We start from the raw sequence: 18,316 nt of genomic DNA on the forward strand, positions 1-18,316 counted from the left end.
GAACGACGAACAATACATTCTTTCTTTAAGCGGTTACTTTTATTGCGTGGCTGTGCTAAGCCGTTTGACGCGACGCGTCCGGCAACATTTGACTTAAAGAACTGAAGGCAAAGATGGCGGCTGCGTCGTCGTACGCATGTCTCTCGTGCAAGGTGGTTTTCGCCAACGCGGATTTACACCGGTCACACTACAAGAGTGACTGGCACCGGTACAACTTAAAGCGTAAGGTGGCCTTCCTGCCGCCGGTCAGCGCCGAGGAGTTTCAGCAGCGCGTCCTAGCGCACAGGGAAGCCAATGTCGCCGCTGAGGCCCGCGCCGCCGGCACCTACTGCGACGTATGCGGCAAGCGTTTCGGCGCTCTGAAGGCGTTCGAGAATCACGTGAACTCGAAGAAGCACCAGCAGGCTGTGGTCATGGCTGAGTCCAGCGCACCAGCGGAGCCTGCTTCGCCGTCCGAAGTTATCGCTGTAAGCTTGCATGCATGCGTCATGTCTGCGGTTGCCTGGGCCCCGTCTTCGCATTCGTCCCGTGAAAGAACTGCGTTTGCAAGTCTCATTTAATTAAGTTGACCTCGATAGTTAGTGACAGCTGTCAACGTTGGCGCCTTGACGGCATCGGTTAATATGACCCCCCATTCGGTAATTAACAATAGATTACAGCTGAGGCTGTCAAACGCGGCAAGGTTCTGACGTGTTGTTGTTGAAGTCGCGGGGCGCTTTCTTGGTTGCTGGGTGTATGTCCAACAAACTTTCTCGCACCTGCGGTGCTTGTGCTGAGTCAGTCATGCCGTATTATACCTTTCTCGCGCCTTACGGCGCTCTACCTTCAATATAACATCACTGATTTCCTCGGAGAAGCAGTAGAGCCCGTAGCAGAGACCGGGGCCTGCACTTCTGGAGAGGTATTTTCGCTCGTGCCAGGCTTTTCGTATGCTGCTCTCTGACCTTTCGAAAGCATTTTTAATGACTCGATTTGAGTTAAATAAACGGCCTTCTGCAAAAACATGTGCAAAAATCAGTAGGCGTGAGCCACAGAATTAGCGAAACGAACGTGTGACATACCTTTAGACACAGTATTATTATAATCTCTGGTATTAAAACGGGACTCTCCGAGTTAGTTGTTCCTTAATTGCGTAAATTGAGCTGCCCGCACTTTCGGTAAAATGATTTTCGTTTGAAAATTATATCCGTCAGCACTTTAAACCCCGTCACCGTATTTTTATGTACTCTCGTTAGCGACCGTGGTTAGACGGGGTGCTTGCGGTGTTATTGCACCTTTTTTGTGCAATGTTTGTGACTCGCAAAGCGTCTCGGACGTATTCCCAGAACGATCACTATCGATGGTACTATCAGTTTCGCGTGGCGTGGTACACGGTGTGTTGTATGATTCGACTGGTTTTGCTCAACCAGCCAGTTAGCGCGCACTAAAGGTGATAACTCCGAAAGCAGACCTGTATGATAAATAAATAAAAAAAAATTAAGCGATGTTATGGAGTATAGAGCGAAGAGTAGAGCACAAAATACCCATAAAAAGTATTTTGTGGACTTCGAAGATACTGGCACGATACATTTTCTTGTGAAGTTGGAAAAAAACTACATAAAAAAAAAGCCGTTGTACTTCCAGAAAGCTCTATTGGCGTTTATAGAGGTTTTTGTCAGAGGACTTCCCCTGTTCTTTAAAACATGGCCCTCTATTAAAAGGGCTCTCCACAGATGTGCTCGAGCGGACTACAACATCATGTTGGAGGAAGAGTTCATAAAGTGCAGTGTGCTTCAAATCAACTGTTGCTTCATTTGACTCATTTTTTATACAGGCATGCAGACAACAAATGGATAACTGAAAGTCTATTGTCTCGTACAGGTGCCTTGTGTTAAAGCTTGTTTGTTTGTTAATTCCGGACTCTGTTTCATTCTTTGCACTGCAACCAACAAAAACTGGTAGTCGGAGATTCTTACCTTAGTTACTTGGCATTTACAGACACATATTTCGGCTATGTTCGTAGCTACAACTGGTGTCATCCAGACTACTGCAAATTACGGAGCCTCATAGTTCTACCATCTAATATCATTACTGCCCTATGTAGCCCGGTTTGGCGATTAAAAACGGAACTCTACATAGAAAATTTGGTGGAGACAGCTTAATGACCACCCAACGATAGCCTCAGACAGCTTCACCATCACTAGTGAGAACCCACCAAGTTGTGCCTATACCCTCACAATCATCTTGGCACAAATTCAAAATAAAACTGTTCTCTCCCCTTCTTACAGCGACCGTCTCTACATTTCCCGCATTCCATGGCTGCGTAGCCAGACATTCCACATTATTGCTGCCATTCCAATGTGACAAGTAAAATGTTTCTTTTGGAACTGGATATGCCTGTGCAGCAGTCTAGCTTTGGCAGTGAAATTGCAGCAATCTGCTCAAGACTGTGCGTGAACTATGCTCAGCTAACGCTGCCAAGTCACTGCTTAACTGTCAGGGAAATTTCAGCCATAATCTGCTCCTTTGGAAATAATAACTACTCTTTGTTGCTGAGAGGAACACAGAAACCATGTATGGTATCTCATGTCCACCTGTGAGGCAGGGGCCTCTGTATCAGTAGACTTTGAAACTGCGCTTCTAAGGGTAAATCCTTCCCATTGTTGTTTCCCCAAACGCTCTACACGTTTCGGGAAGTGACAACGGGGCTAAGAAAAACTAGGTGCCAGTTGAGGGGAAGGGGGTGCAGATCTTTTCATGGAACAATTTCACATGTATGCCCCGTGGGGATAAACTGCTAGAGGGAACAAGTTAGTTTGCACCTGTTGAACTAGGGAATTCTGCCTGTTGTGGCCAGGTGATTTGGTCTTGTGCTCTATTGCTAAACGGATTGCATTTTTCATCGAAGTATTTGAAATAATGACTACAAGCTAGGTGCTCTGAAATATATTTAATTTACAGCAAAATTACTTCTATCTCGACGTACGAGGGCAAATCAGAAAGTCTTCACTCCTATTTTTTTAGCAAAAGTACGGCTGTAAATGCGAAGCCAACGTATCCATTCCCAGTGGTGGACCTTTCTTAAACCGGCCCAGCCTTATCTGCCTGTAGCTCTGTGGCACTGTGCTACTGCCAGTTGTTGAAGATGGTGGTTGTGTTTGACACGTCCACGGCATACGAGCAACAAGGGGTCATTCGTTTTCTGTGGAGCAAGGGACAAATGCCCACCAAAATCCACAGTGAAATGCAGCCCATGTATGGAGAAAGGTGTCTTGCTTTGAGAAGTGTGAGGTGGGGGTGATGTGAGTTTGCAAAAGGCCGTGAAGACTTGCATGACACTGAGCGTTCGGGGAGGCGGCGTGTGTCTCTGAGTGATTGCTGCGATGGGACAAATTTCTGAACCAGTGTGGGGACTATTTGGAAAAAAGAGTGTAAGGTACATAGAATAGTATGTATGTTTGTAATTGCCTGTATGTACCCTATTCTGACTAATAAAAATATAGGGGCAAAGACTTTCTGATGCGCCCTTGTATTTGCAACATACCAAACTACTATGAAACTTATTTAAGATAAAATAACTTGAGTAGAATATTCAATACACGTGCAGGTCTGTCCGAAAGTGACTGTCCCACAACATGTCCCATGATATGTGAACAGTTGGCGCTGTCCCATCCTTACTTGTGTGTTCTATCACAGAATCCAAAGGCCGAGAGGAGTGAAAGCACCAGCAGTTGTAGCAGCATGGTCGCCCGGAAGAATGCAAAGAATGCGTCTGAACACGCTCCCCTGCCCGGGCAGAAAGCTCCCACTCAACGCATGCCGTGGACGAACAGGACGACGGCCGTGGCTGCCATCGTCGCTGAAGATGACAGCGACGACAGCGAGTGGGAGAGCATCGAGGGTGAGGGTGCAGACGAAGAGATCGACGATGAAGAAGAGGAGGAAGTGATGGAAGATGACTCTGAGCGGGTTCCCCCCTCCGAGTGCCTGTTCTGTGGCAAGCAGAACGACAGCGTTGTTAGCAATGTGGCCCACATGGGGGAAGTGCACTCCTTCTTCATCCCTGATGCGGAGTACCTTGTGGATGTCGAAGGCCTGCTGACGTACCTGGGCTACAAGTTGGGCGTTGGCCGGCTCTGCCTTTGGTGCAGCAACGAACGGAGCGCCCCCTACGGGAGCCTGCAGGCCGTCCGACAGCACATGCGGGTGAGTGAAGGTACCTGCTGGGAATGATTTGGAATGCCTTAGCTGGATGACAGTCGGCTCACGGTGATTCGAACTTGGGTATTTCAAATTCTGGTTAGCTCCGAAAAGTTTGGTTGGCTGCCTTGTTCTCGGACCATTTCAGGATAATTTTTTTTACAAGTAGCTCCCCTAAATAAGTTTTAGTAAATTGCACATTTAATTGTCATATGTCAAGAAAAAAACAAGTAAATAATTTGTAGGGGATTCCAAAGTAAAAAAAATTATATGTGTGTACAGTATTGTACATTGTTCATTCTTTAATACATGGATAAACTGGAATAATAAGTTTTTTTACAAATATGGTAAAATTGATACAAAATATTTTTGTCTTTTAAATAGATTTGAAACAACCAAGGCTCATATTTTGTAATGCTTCATTCCATTGTTAATTCTTATCACGCGTCTTGCCGAGTAGTTGATGCCAGCATGAACAGCAGACTGGTGGTCTTTCAAGCCATGTCCGAGCCAATGACAAAGGGAAGGAAAGAGGAAAATGAAGTGTATCATTGCAGAATACGACTCGACCATGTGGGGCCATAATGAAAGTGAGCCATGCCATGCCTGAGCCTGCAAGAAAGCTCAGTGGTTGTGCATGTGTGAGTAAGAAAACAAAGTGAGTAAGAAAATGCAATAATAAATTATCCAATTGTTGACGAATGCAATTGGTTCTCGTGCATCTCACAAAATTCTACGTATGCACGGCAGTATCATGTCGTTGCCTTCATGCTGTTGTCATCACACCGTCGCACAATTTAATAACTGACATCTCGTTCTTTGGCCATTATCGTTCCACCAATATAATTCTTTCTTCGTCATTCCATCATTGCTGCGCCACGCAGTCGTCGCACTTCCATGCTCATGGACGACCTTGGCAAGCTAGTGTCATATCAATTTGGAACAATATCAGAGTGTGTGGCATATTGTCGGAGCAGCAAAAGTCTCATAATTGCCGCTATACGTGTTGTTCAATAAATGTTAGTTGAGGAATACTGATTGTTGCTATAATACTCTAATGCTATTCACATTACCGTTGACAGTCATCAGGGAATGAGCTCTGTCGTATTATTTTTTTAGAACTCACCGCAGGTAGCAGCATCTGCGAGGAGAGGCTAGGTGGTTCTTCATTCCAAAAGGGCACAATCTTTCAAGCATGCCAATTGATTGATTCATTCATTCATGGAGTTTGATGTTCCAAACTGACTGTGGGGCTTTAAGAAATGCTGTAGCAGGTGACTCAGGATTAATTTAAACCGCCAAGGCTTCTTTACCGTGCACCTAAATGGAAGTACACAAGCATTTCTTTTTTTTGGGGGGGGGGGGGTGTACTTTGCTGCCATTGGAATGCGACCACTGCTGATGAACCCGGGACCTTGTCCTCGGCATCAAAATGCCATAGCCAATGAGTTACCATGGCGGGTCTTTTGAACATTCTGTTGCCACCATATATGTGTAGGGGGGGTGACCCTCAGAGTGTTAATTCAGTTTGAGCTTTCAGTTAATTCCAGACTTTTTGGCTTCCTACAAGCAGTGCACTTCGGCTAAAGCCAACTGAGAGGACATTTACAAGGAATGAATAGTCAAACTTGGAAATGTTTTATATTTAAACTGTTGTGTGTGCTGACATGCAGCTCTATAAGGTGGAGACTATCTCAAGAACTGAGTGGCATTTAAAACAACGGGTATGTTCCTCAGAGTATATATTGTTGTTTGACCTCTGCCATATTTCACTTTGGCTTTTGCAGAGACAAACAAAATGTGTTGCTTATAGGGACTGCCATTAATCATTCATAAAGCAGGACAGTTAACTTTTAATGGCTTGAGCTTTTAGCCTGTGTGAGGAGGGTAGGGAGTCTTTTCTCAGAGGGTGTGCAAGAACGGTGGCAGCAAAATTGACTCTGGAAGGTAGCTCTGTGTCTGCTTGCACTGTGGGAAAAAATCAAATCTGGGTCGGTATAACGTAAAACTATTCCAATCTGTTTTTATTCCAAATCGGCCATTAGCCCTCCCTGATGGGTCAAAATGGCTCGGGCTCTGCCAGTATGGGAGGTACTGGCAGAGCCCGAGCCATTTTGACCCATCAGGGAGGGCTAATGGCCGATTTGGAATAAAAACAGATTGGAATAGTTTTACGTTATGCCGGCCTTGGTCTGTAGTTGACTCCAGTTACTTGCTGTGTCCAAAAGCTTTATGCAACGGTGAAAAATGGCACAACACTTTTCTTGTAAATTTGCTTGCCATGAGCAAAGCAAACATTGCAGAGGAAATGAGGAGGCAAAAGTCCAGATGTGTGCACAGTTTAAAAAAGAAAAAGCTTTTTCGAACTCTTCACTTTGCATGGACAGCTGTCTGGCCAAGTAAACTGGTGTTATTACGACGATGGTGTAATCAAATCTTGGCAACTTGATGCGCCAGTTCCGATACCAGTGCACTATGTTTGTCCTCGCAAGAGATTCAATGCGGTCTGTAACATGAGCTATCCTAGGTGCAGTACTGCGTTGCATCAATTACAAGCCTCATAGCATTAACCAACAGAGTTGCCAGTAGCATATGTCAGCAGGTGTACTGACCAGCTGTTGCTCAACTTTGGTGATTGTCATTCGACGGTTTCTGCGAAATTCTTTTTTACTTCTATATAAATGTTGCGAAAAAAACTGGGATCTTCGCATGGCATATTTTACAGCTTTGCAAAACACCCAAAGAACATGCAAAGTGATGGCCTATGCACTTGATCTTGAAATTATCACATTGGTGTCAGGCAGGATATTTTGATTATATAAATGTTCCAGAATGTATTTTGAGAAGCTGCAGCTAATTTCCTAACTTCTCAAATGTAATAGTCTTGTCTCGGTGTAACAGCAGCCAACATTACCGGAGAACACGAAGGACAAGCAGTGACACCGAGCCAGTCACAAGGTCCACCGGCAACTCAGCGGCGCACAGGTTATTAGTGCATCTTGCGATTGTCTGCCTTTTTGCTTGCTCTTCGTGTTCTCTGGTGCCGTTTCCCACCATGATGAACTAGCTGGCCCAACAGTACGTTTTGACCAGTTTCATCTCAGTGTAACAATGTTCTTGTGAAATACAGCGGTTCAGCTGCTTAGAAGTTCCACTCCAAGGCTTCTGAGTTAAGCCTCTTCCAGCCTTTGTCGATTTCGTACGGTCGCAATATGCAGCAGCCTTTGCTGGATCCAGAGCCTGCAAGCTTTTCTGTGGTGACGTATGCAGACTGGTTGCATTGTTCAAAGTATGTGCTCGCATTCAGCACTGGTGCACATTTTGCACACTATAGGTGTGTACTGAGTGCGGTGCCACAGTGCGAAATGTGGCTCGCTACGCATCACATAGAATTCGAGGGCTTCATCAAACCAGGCCATTTCTGCATACAACTGCAGCAGGCATGCTGTAATGAAGCAGCAAGAAATGGAACACCCGTTATTATTGCTGGGCATTGCTCAGCAAAGTCGGCTTGGACGCAGAACACCACATGTGTAAGGGCAAATTCTGTTGGTATGAATGCAGATGTTTCGTGCTTAAAGACTCTGCAGCCAGTAATATCATCCATGCCACAGTCGAAAACAATTCTGAGTTGCTTGTCGCGACGCTAGTCATTGTATACAAAGGACAGCACTGAAACAGCATCCGGTGGAAAAGTTTATCACAGGAGTGGACAAGGGAGGTTACCTATGCACCGTCTTGCCAATTCTCCAAAGCCTAGTGAGTGCTAGAGGTCATGACATCCAATCATGAAAGACCTAGAAGGAGGGATGTGTTTTATTTTATGTGCAATGCAAGGGCAGTTGTTGTTCCAGGCTATTACCCTGCATGTATAGTTGGAGCATAGGCACAGGCATAGGCTTTGTGTCATCAACACAGCAGCTGGCACTGCTGTTCAATTTAGCACCGAGTGCTCCATCTCGCTGCAATGCTGTCATCATGTCCTCTTCCTTTCGTTTGTCTCTGCTCCGCCATACTAGGACAAAGGCCACTGCAAAATGGCACACGATGGAGTGGATGGCCTGATGGACTACTCTGACTTCTACGACTACACGGCGAGTTACCCTGAGGGCGAAGGTGGAGACGCAGATGAAGAGGTCGATGTCAACGTGCTCGAAAGTGACGGCTGGCAGCTGGTGCTGCCATCTGGGGCCGTGGCTGGTCACCGTTCCCTGGCGAGGTCAGTGAGCGTGTGTACTGGTTTCAGTGCCAACTGTGTGAAATGACTGAATTCCTCTTTTTAACTCAAGGAATTGTGTTGCTGCCACCGAGGAAAGCCGTTGCTGAGGGAACATTTTAGGAGTATTGACATGCCATTTCTGATGTTTACATTTTTTTTCCTCAGAAAGTCGAGTACCGTGCTCTCTGTATCCTAGAAGAAATATTGGAAAGCATGAGTGATAAACAGTGGCTGAACGATGAATTTCGCTGAGGACAATGCTTCAACAAGGGGACCTGCCTTGACGGAGACAAGTCCGCTTGTTGAAATGTTGGCTCTAGTGAAATTCCTTGTTTAACCAATGTTCATCTCAAGCCTATGTCTTCGTGTGAGCTTTCTTTATGTTTGGAAAGCACAAGACAAACAGCAGCAAATGGCGAACTACTGGTGTCAGAAAGACATTGATCATCAGCAAAATACTGACGATTGTGTATGCAAAGTATTTATTTATTTGTTTGTAAATTGTGCAGCCAAACATTTAGCTGTAGCAGGAGTAGGAAAAGAGCAATGAATTTTATGCATGCATTACAACTACTAAATAGCAGTAAAGGATTCATGTAAAGGGCATTAGCGTACATTCCCGGGCAAAGCATTCCAGTACTGAATCATATGAGGGAAATGTACAAAAACAAGTCTGAACGAGAACTATACGGAACAATATTTAGAGCATGATATTGATGAGTATTTGAGGGGGCTGAAAATGAAATATAATCATGGGAAGAGCAATGTAGTGAATTTACATAATTGCGCAAAAGTTATGGTGCCGCGTGCCGTAAACACTGCTGGAATTCCAAATCAAACGATGTGTGTCCTCCTCCTTGAGGAAGCTCGGCTTCCAGCCGTAGAGTTCCGACCACCCACACAAATGCCTCTTTGCAGTGTGATTTACGTCACTCGCCGGGACTAATCATCCAGTGCGCAAGGTGCAATGCTGCCACTGTAAATGTGCACATAGAAAAAGAAAAAAAAAAGGGGGGGGAGGCAGGGCTCAATGCCGTAGTGCATCCCTCCGATCCAGTGTGCAAGAAGGCAGGGAAGGAACACTGCTTAGGAATGCTACTAGAGGCTAGAGGGAGAGAGTCTCCATTGCCAGTGATGCTCCTCTGCTGGCGGCATGGTTGTAGGACTATTCATTTCTCCTATCTCCTACAATAGTGTACTGATCTGAAAAATTATTTTGGTGAAACACTCCTTAGACAGCTCCTTACAGCCTCCAGTGGAAAGCCAAAATTTGCAATCGGGCCTGGTGAGGGGCCCCTTTAAGGTTAGCCTTCTTAGCATGTCCCCTCACCCCTTTGATGTCTGTTTGACTTCTGTCGACTTGCTGTGACACCAAGTAAAAGCTGTTACTCAATCAAAAAAAGAAAAAAATTGCATGTCGTAGGGTGGGTTTTGAAACCCGATGCTCTAACCATTAGGGCATGGACACATGCCTAAAAGGTCGGAATAACACACCCTTATGAATTTCCCTCATTTAAGCAGCAGCTGCATCGCCTAGCGACAATTTCGGCTTATTGAAGGGGAGTATGTGAACCTTTTAGATGACAACAAAGAGGTTACGTGATGCGTTTATCACCGAATTCCGCAGTGCATCTCTCATTGTACTGCGGCATTGTGGTGCATTTCTACAAGGACGAGCCCGGTGCGTCTTGCGACTCAACACTTTTTTGTGCCGAACAAAAGTTCTCTTTATCAGCAAGGTCTACCATGGTGTCCGAGAGACACGTTTGTCACTGAAATCTGCAGCGTATCCCTAGTCGTAGTACACCATGTTGCCATGCTGGCTCATGACAGCTTTGCAACACAGATTCCCACTGTGCGTGGAATCTGCATAATTTTCTTACCTGTGAAGTTACTTCTCCAAACCCTGGCATTTCTTTGTGCCAGCTCGTGTGCAATTTTTCACATTTGGTGGCGTGTACTTCAGTGTGCAGATCATGGCAAGTGGTTGAAGTACTAATGTGCCAACTGGGGGTTGCCAGTCGGCATAACTTTGTAAAAAAAGCTACAGTTTTACTACAAATAGCTTACTTTTTTTATTGGAAGACAACCCAAATCAGTTCCAAAATGGGCATCCTAAAAAAGTAATTAGATTTTTGCAACATGGCTTTTGCGTACATGTGCGGCACAAACCTTTTGTTTGATATTTTGTGTGTATTTGACACTGCTTGTTGTCGAGAGGTGCCATCATCTCTGTGGAGTCACGCAAACTCATTTTAAATTGCATTTCCACTCACCGAAAGGCGTGCAACTCGACTTGCTTACTTCCGGGCGCTTGCTCAAGTGGTCACGTGTGTGTCGCCTGCTACCTACAAGGCATGCGTGGAGGCAATGCTGTCGTCTTTTACAGCCGTCAATATTGCATTTTCGGTAGCTTACATGTAGACCTGCGTGGCTAAGTTCAGACATACTACTGATAAGTTTTCTTTTTTCTTTGCCTTCGGTTGTAGTTCACACTTTGCCATACAATGGCCTGTGCGTAGTCATGGCTTCAGTATTGCTGCGCACAGTGCCCATGCTTGTGATAACTGCTGAAGCGTTTATTTGTGTAGCATATGTTTAAGCATAGATTTTGCTATACATATTTCTTTGTATAGTGTGTTTGCGCGCGCGCGTGTGTGTGTGTGTGTGTGTGTGTGTGTGTGTGTGTGTGTGTGTGTGTGTGTGTGTGTATATATATATATATATATATATATATATATATATATATATACCGTATTTACCCGCGTATAACCCGCCCCTGCGTATAACCCGCACCCCTAACTTTGAACTCGGCGGGAAAAAAAACTCGCGTATAACCCGCACGTTTACCTGAAAACAAAAAAAAAATGAGCGCTAGAAAGATGCAACTCACACTCAGTGGTCATTTCGTTTTCAGAACATTTATTCAAACGACCGCCACCACGTCACTGGTTATCCGATTCTTAATCGTCGCCGCTCTCACTACTGCCATCCGAGGCTTCATCGCCACTCTCAAAGACGTAGTCGTCCTCGGAACCATCCAGACTATTACTGATCGCACATTTTTTAAAGCTTTTGCGCACCAAATCGGCCGGTATCGCTTTCCACGCATCCACGATCCACTGGCACAGCAATGGAATATCAGGCCTTCGCACGTGTCCCGTCGGTGTGAGGGCGTAAATGCCGTCGGCCATCCACTGGGCATACAGCCGCTTCACGTGTGCTTTGAACGGCTTGTTCAGGCACACGTCGAGTGGCTGTAGCATGGACGTCATGCCGCCAGGTATTATGACGAGGTCGGTGCTGGTCTCGGCAAGGCGAGCCTTCACCGCATCAGTGCAGTGGCCTCTGAAGGAATCTAGTACGAGCATCGACCGGCGTGCCAGCAAGGCACCTGGTCTTCGCTCCCAGATTACTCGAAGCCAGTCACCGACTAGGCCACTGTTCATCCACGAATTTTCTTCCGCATGCACAACGATTCCTGGGGGCAGTGGAATGCTAGGTAGCGTCTTGCGTTTGAAAATGACATACGGGCGCAGTTTCGTGCCGTCAGCCAAAGCGCATAGCATGACTGTGCAGCGCAGCTTGGCATTTCCGCCGGTCAGCACGCTGACTGATTTGGAGCCCTTTTTTTCCATGGTCGTGTCCATCGGCATCTCAAAGTACACAGGTGTTTGATCAGCATTTCCCACCTGAGACAGCAAATAGCTGTGCTCCTTCCGAAGTGCGATCACATATCGTTGAAAGTTCAACAACTTTTCCTCGTAGGCTTCAGGAAGCCGCTGGCACATGGTTGTTCGGCGCTGCATAGAAAATCCATGTCTTCGCATGAAGCGCTGAAGCCATCCACGGCTTGCACGAAACTCACGTGGAATGTTCAATTCCCGGGCCAACTTCAGGGCTTCCATTTGCGCCATCTCAGTCGAAACAGCGTGGCCACGACTTCTCTGCTCCTCAATGAACTTCGCAAGCTGAGTCTCGAGGTGGGGGTACGCGCCAGTCTTCGGACCCCGAAACGCTCGCCTGTTCCGGTTCGTTGCTTCGAGACTCTCTTTTTTCTTCCTCCAGTCGCGAATGCACGACTCGTCGACGTCATGCTGTCTTGCAGCAGCTCTGTTGCCGATTTCTTCGGCAGCGGCTATAATCTTTCGCTTCTCTTTCGCTGTGAAACACTGCCGTCGAGTCGCACTGATGATGCCAAAACAAAGCAGGCAAACAGTGCAAACTGGGGTAAGTACACTAAACAGCGCCTAACGCGAGGCTCAACAATGGTGGCCTTTCGTTGGCCCTTCATCGGCTTGACAAGCGTCGATGACGATGGGGATGGCGGACTACACGGGGAGGCCGCCGCACATTGCGGTGAAGCCGACCCCCCCCCCCTCCCAAGGAAAAAATTCGCAGATGACCCGCACCCCCACTTTTTAAACGCGTTTTTTCACATTTTGGTGCGGGTTATACGCGAATAAATACGGTGTATATATATATATATATATATATATATATATATATATATATATATATATATATATATATATATATATATATATATATATGGTTGGTGCATAGAAAGTGTTCTTGGTGCAATGTCTTGCTTGTAATAAATTTTTACTGTGAGTTTTTAATCATTTCCTGCTATAGAAGCTGCAATTTTAACAATTTACCTCCATGGCAGTTTCTTGTGAAAATTGTGAAAAAGTTCAACAATGTTAAAGAACCCTGAAACGATTTTGACAATATTGTACAAACATACTGAGTCGTTAGAGTATGTCCTTCTGATCATTAATTGATGCATCTAAGTGCTTTGCATAAAGCGTGTGATTTATTATAAGGTGTTAAAAATGTGCACCGCTCGGCTGAATTTTCAGCCACCCCTAACCATTTGACCTAAATTGTTCTAATGACGCTAGTAGGGCAAGCTATCCTATTGGCTTCCCGGGGTGTGTCATCAATAATTTTTCGAACTTTATGGTGAACAAATGTTTTTCGTAATTGTTGGAATGTTAGTTAATTTGCTCCCACAAAAAGAAAGGTAACAAAGAGAATGCACAAGAACAATTTCTCACTACACTTAAGTACTTCCAGAACACAGCAAGCGTCATCCTCTTGTGTTACAACCTGCTCCGTTTTGACGAGAGCTTGACAGTCAGTATTGGTCTCAGTCTTTTCGCGAGCACCATGATTTGCCTTTGTACGTTGTGGACTGTAAACCTAGCAACTGGCAATATGTCAAGCTGCAACATCGTGTCCCTCTGCAAGGCAGCAGACGAACGGAGTGGCCGCAGCGCATCGGGCTGTCGCTATCCAATCTGTGCTAGGATTTGTGCATTTGCAGCTGTCACTTTACACCGGAGGATTACTATCACAATAGCATTTTCCAAGTCCGGTATTTGCATGAATGCAAGCGCAAGGGGTCAGGGCCTGGCTGTTTGACCGTGCCATTTCACGGGATGAGCAGAAGTGCAAACGTCTGCACGGTGCAGCCACCTGCTGGCACAGAGCTCAACCAAACACAGTAGCAGTAGTGAAGTGTACTCTTCTTTGCTGCTGGTGTACATTTTTCGCAAGAGCTTAATCATTAACATATTGTCTTTGTAAATCTTGAAAAATGTTTTACGCTTGGTTAGAGCAATAGTAGCTCTTTGTTTGGCTGGTTAAACTCCACGCCAACAGGTGGTCGGACCATGCAGACTGATGAGGCCGCTCACGTACGTCTACGGTAAAGTTCCTTCATCAGCTTGAATTTATGCCTCCACTTATCCGTCGAAACACCTGGCTCACCTGTGGTTATCGGAATACCAGACATGTTCGGCGCTGCGACAGAATGCTCGCAATGCATGCTGCTTCGACAGCTCTCGCTTGTAGTCGACTGCCAAGTATCTGTGGTGGAGAGGTTGGAGGGGCTTCGCATGCTCGCTCCTAGACTACCGGAAGTATGCAGAGTCAATGAAGGCGGAGCTTAGCCCCGACCACTCGGGCAACGAGTTGAGGAGAAAATGCAGGGCTAAGGAGGGTAACTCGTAATCGTCCGTAGCTCACTTAATGTGCGACCCTTCAAACAAATCATAGTGCCAATGATTAACTTTAGCCTACGCATCTACAACGTTTCACCGAACCGTTTCAGGGGCCCTTTAAGAAAGGTTGGTTGTAGGTTAAATATTAGATGCCGAAGTGACACTGAAAGCCAAGGAGAAGGCTATCCTAGGACTTTTCTGTGAATTTCAGAGGAAAGTTAGGGACTGCGTCGCCTCAATCCCCTCTCCGGTTGTAAAATTTGATTTGCACCTTTCTGCCTTTTGACCTTGAGGGCTAAGCAGGCCTGTCTTGGTACAAACACTGCATGCTTCACACCAAAGTCGCCCTTCAATGTGCCAAGGACTACTACTATGGGAATGGTTTGCAGCAGCAATGTCAGAGTAAAACTCGGTAAAATTAGTTGCTCTATTCAAAGACTTCCAGAATGTCTTTGTTAGAGTGGCAGAAAAATAGAGGCTTAAGTATGGCTTGTTAGTGGTTCTGTTTATGGTGCATACAACCAGGCTTGTGACCAGCTAAATTGACATAAGTTTACATTATAAGTAGACTCTCAAGGCTTAATGAAACCACCTTTTCAAACTCTGCTTGACTTGGCGGAACATCTGGCGAAACATTCAGCAATTGTGATCTTGTGCAGGAGTTGGCAACAAGGTTTTGGAGGCAGTTTATTGTCGCACAACTTATGCATTGTATGTGTACCAGAACATAAAAACTGATTCACCAGATGAAATACCTAAAGCTCACTTCCTTTCCCATTTTTGAGTTGCTGGTTACGCAAATGAAGGGCGACAACAGCCTGTGCTATTCTTTTTCTAGCCCACCAGCTTTCTTTGCTGGTGCACTGGTGCTCAATGCAGTGTAGACTACTTGAAAGGTTATCATAGTCCATGCCGGTATCTTTACGGACACTCCAGACGTGTCCTGCAAGGATACATTGGACTACGCATAGTCCATGTCTGTATCTTTACGGATACTCCGGGCATGTCCTGCAAGGATGCACTGGACTACTCATAGTCCGTGCCTGTATATTTACGGATACTCCGGACGTGTCCTGCAAGGATGCACTGGACTACTCATAGTTCGTGCCTGTATCTTTACGGATACTCTGGATGTGTCCTGCAAGGATGCACTGGACTACTCAAACAGACTGAAAGGGTGCAGCTTGGCAAATAATATCAGTAAATAGGCACTGAGTGCTGTTTAAGACGAAGCCATGAGCCATGTAGGAGCAAGGTAATTGCATTCTTTATTTGATGGTGATGACCTACTTCAAAGGGAATGCTTAACTTTTCTGCATTAATGTTCTGTGTTTCGTGGAAAGGCTCTGTAGAAAGGTCAGTCTTGAGGCATTAACGTGACGATGGTTGCAAACATAGGCAATATAGGCATTTGATGTGCAAATATGCACAATCACTTTGTCTACATGTTTCACTGCATGCAGGCATTGAAAATTGATGTTTTGGTTGTAGTGCAAATGTAAGCAACTATGGCAATGAGTTTCAAGTAGTCTACGCTGTACTATCCCCCCTTACATGCTTCAAATTATTGGCACTTGCTCTTAGTTAATTGTTCCTCATTCTTTCTTGCAGGTACTACCGTCAGAACTTGCCCGCTGTGGCGGCGTCGCGGCCTGGCGACTCAGTGCGCCGTGTCCTGAGTCAGTACCGGGCTCTGGGCTGGACGGGGGCCACATCGCGGGAGGTGGCCCAGCAGAAGGCACGCGACATCCGCTTCATTCAGAGCGTGCGTGCCAAGAGGCACATGAAGCTCGGTTGCAAGGCCAACAAGCTGCAGAAGCACTTCAGGCAACAAGTGTTGTTCTGAAGCGCAGTATGAGCTGGCATCAATCAAGCAGCCTGCAATGCGCCTGAGAGTATAAAATAGGATTTTTTTTCTTTTTTTTCCAAGATGGACTGCCACTATGCTGACAGATCTTTAAGCAGAGGGCAAGTAATCGGAGGACGTCCTTGAGTTGGCTGTATAGAACTTCTGCAGGTGGGAGTCACTTCAGTGCTGCTTTCCGCATGCTGCAGTAATTATTTTTTCTTGGCCGCATGGAGCAGTTCATAAAGCACATCAGCCAACCCAGAAGGCAAGCCTTGGAATATGTAAATTAATTCAGAGGGGTACACTTGAAGCACAAGAGCAAAACAGACAGCAGGACACTTTCAACTTCTCAGTTTTCTTCGAGCGAAATCGGCAGTAATTCATACACTGGGTCAGAATCCTTGCCTTGATTCAGAGGGTGGGCATGGAAACACAAGTTGTGTTTCGAGCATGGCAATTCACCGTTGTGTGGGACACCAATGGTGAATTGCTGGTGAACGGAAGTGGCTGTTGCTTTAGAAAAACTTAGAAGGAAGATGGCAATTTAATAATGCTTGAATGATGCTATTGGAACATACTGGTGGACATCACTTGTTAAAGTAACTGCTTTAAAAAAATGTTGTGGCACCAACAGTTTGGTTGTAGCAAATGGCAATGTTCAGGGCTTGTGAAATATTGTCCTGGGTGCCATATTTTTGGGGCTGCCCATTGGTATTCTTGTAGAGTGGGGTTTGACAGTGCGTGGCTCCTGTTGAACTTAATTCGCAGAGCTTCGTAAGGCAGACTCGAGTTTTTTCTTTTATTTGAAATTCTTCGAGCGAGCTCTGCTGCTGGACCTTTTAGTCATGCTTTTGGGCCGAGTCATTTCCATTTGTCCTGTACATGGGAAGACATGGGCAGTAGGCGTTTTTCTGTGAACAGTGTCTTTTTAATGCAAAAAGACGATCCTGAATTTCGTTAATAAAGGGAGAGTGCTGTTTTCATGCCTGCATTGCTTACCTCATGCATGCAAAGGGCTGATTGTCCATACAGCAGTGCACATGTAAAAGGTAAAGTTGTAAAATATGTACAGCTTGTTCTTTTGAAATTAAAATGTGTTAAGCGTTGGCTTCCTGTCTTTTGCATAATTTGAGCACGTTTGGCTGTTCTCGGTGAGTGAAAAACACTTGCTTTGGTGGAATGCATTGTAGCTCTGTGTGGCTAAATATGAGGTATTAAGCACTGCCAAGTAAAATGTAGTTGCATATATTTACAAATGTACGTCTACTCTGGCATCTTTTTCGACTCCACTGTCTGTAGTGCAATACTGTAAATAATTGATATCTGTAACAGTAAGACTATGTTAAGCAATTAATTGGCTCCAATCCCATAATCGGGCACTTTCGTTATGAAGCGGAAAGCATAAGAATTAATAGGCATTTCTAAAGCATCCCTATATCATAATGAGGGCTGGAAATGTCATTGAAGCACATTGACTACCTGCTTTTACCTTCAATATTCTCAGCTCTGATACACCCCACGTTCAAGGTACCCACCTATTGTTGGCACTTGGCAACGTCATCTCTGTTAATAGGTAGGTCAAATATTTATGGACACTTCACAGTGGTTAAATTGTTGCTAGTTAAAACAGAGGGTACCACAGGTAATAGCTGACTGCTGATAGTACTTGAAAGCTAAGTGTGCATGTACTACAACATTTTTGTGTTAACTGCCTCAGATAATTAAAGTTGGGAGATTCGAAACACCAGAATAGTTTTGACTGACAGCTTCATAGCAGTGGCCGACATCAGAATTTCACTTAGCTTCCTAATTATAACTTGTATTTCATGACTAATGCGATTCCAAAACTAACTTGCAGCATAACCTATAGTTTGAAACTGTCTTTTATCAGTATTGAAATTTAAGTACTCAGAATCTGCAGCAAGATGTGTTGTTGTTGCAGTGAATGATTCCTCGCTGGGAAATTTGAAGTGTTCACTGCTGTTAATTTGAACAGCAGCATGTTTCTTGGCGTTTGAGTTTGTATTTATCCATTGTATTTGTATTACTCCACGGCCC

The 18,316-nt window shown here is 45.3% G+C and overlaps 1 protein-coding gene across 1 annotated transcript; it reads left to right on the top strand.

Moving 5' to 3' along the window:
• The first annotated feature begins 79 nt into the window (after positions 1–79).
• LOC142587477 (cytoplasmic 60S subunit biogenesis factor ZNF622) lies at positions 80–17,366 on the top strand. The gene is made up of 4 exons (XM_075698525.1): positions 80–467; positions 3,676–4,185; positions 8,199–8,398; positions 16,021–17,366. Exons 1-4 carry the CDS (start codon positions 114–116, stop codon positions 16,253–16,255), a joined length of 1,299 nt encoding a protein of 432 aa, XP_075554640.1. The 5' UTR covers positions 80–113; the 3' UTR covers positions 16,256–17,366.
• The last annotated feature ends 950 nt before the right edge of the window (positions 17,367–18,316 follow it).

The sequence above is a fragment of the Dermacentor variabilis genome, chromosome 7 (assembly GCF_050947875.1).
Source record: "Dermacentor variabilis isolate Ectoservices chromosome 7, ASM5094787v1, whole genome shotgun sequence".
Lineage (NCBI taxonomy): Eukaryota > Metazoa > Arthropoda > Arachnida > Ixodida > Ixodidae > Dermacentor > Dermacentor variabilis.

Coding starts and splice junctions, on each gene's coding strand:
- LOC142587477 (XM_075698525.1), top strand. CDS start 114: ATGGCGGCTGCGTCGTCGTACGCATGTCTCTCGTGCAAGGTGGTTTTC. Junction 468..3,675: donor CGCCGTCCGAAGTTATCGCT/GTAAGCTTGCAT, acceptor GTTCTATCACAG/AATCCAAAGGCCGAGAGGAG. Junction 8,399..16,020: donor GGTCACCGTTCCCTGGCGAG/GTCAGTGAGCGT, acceptor TCTTTCTTGCAG/GTACTACCGTCAGAACTTGC.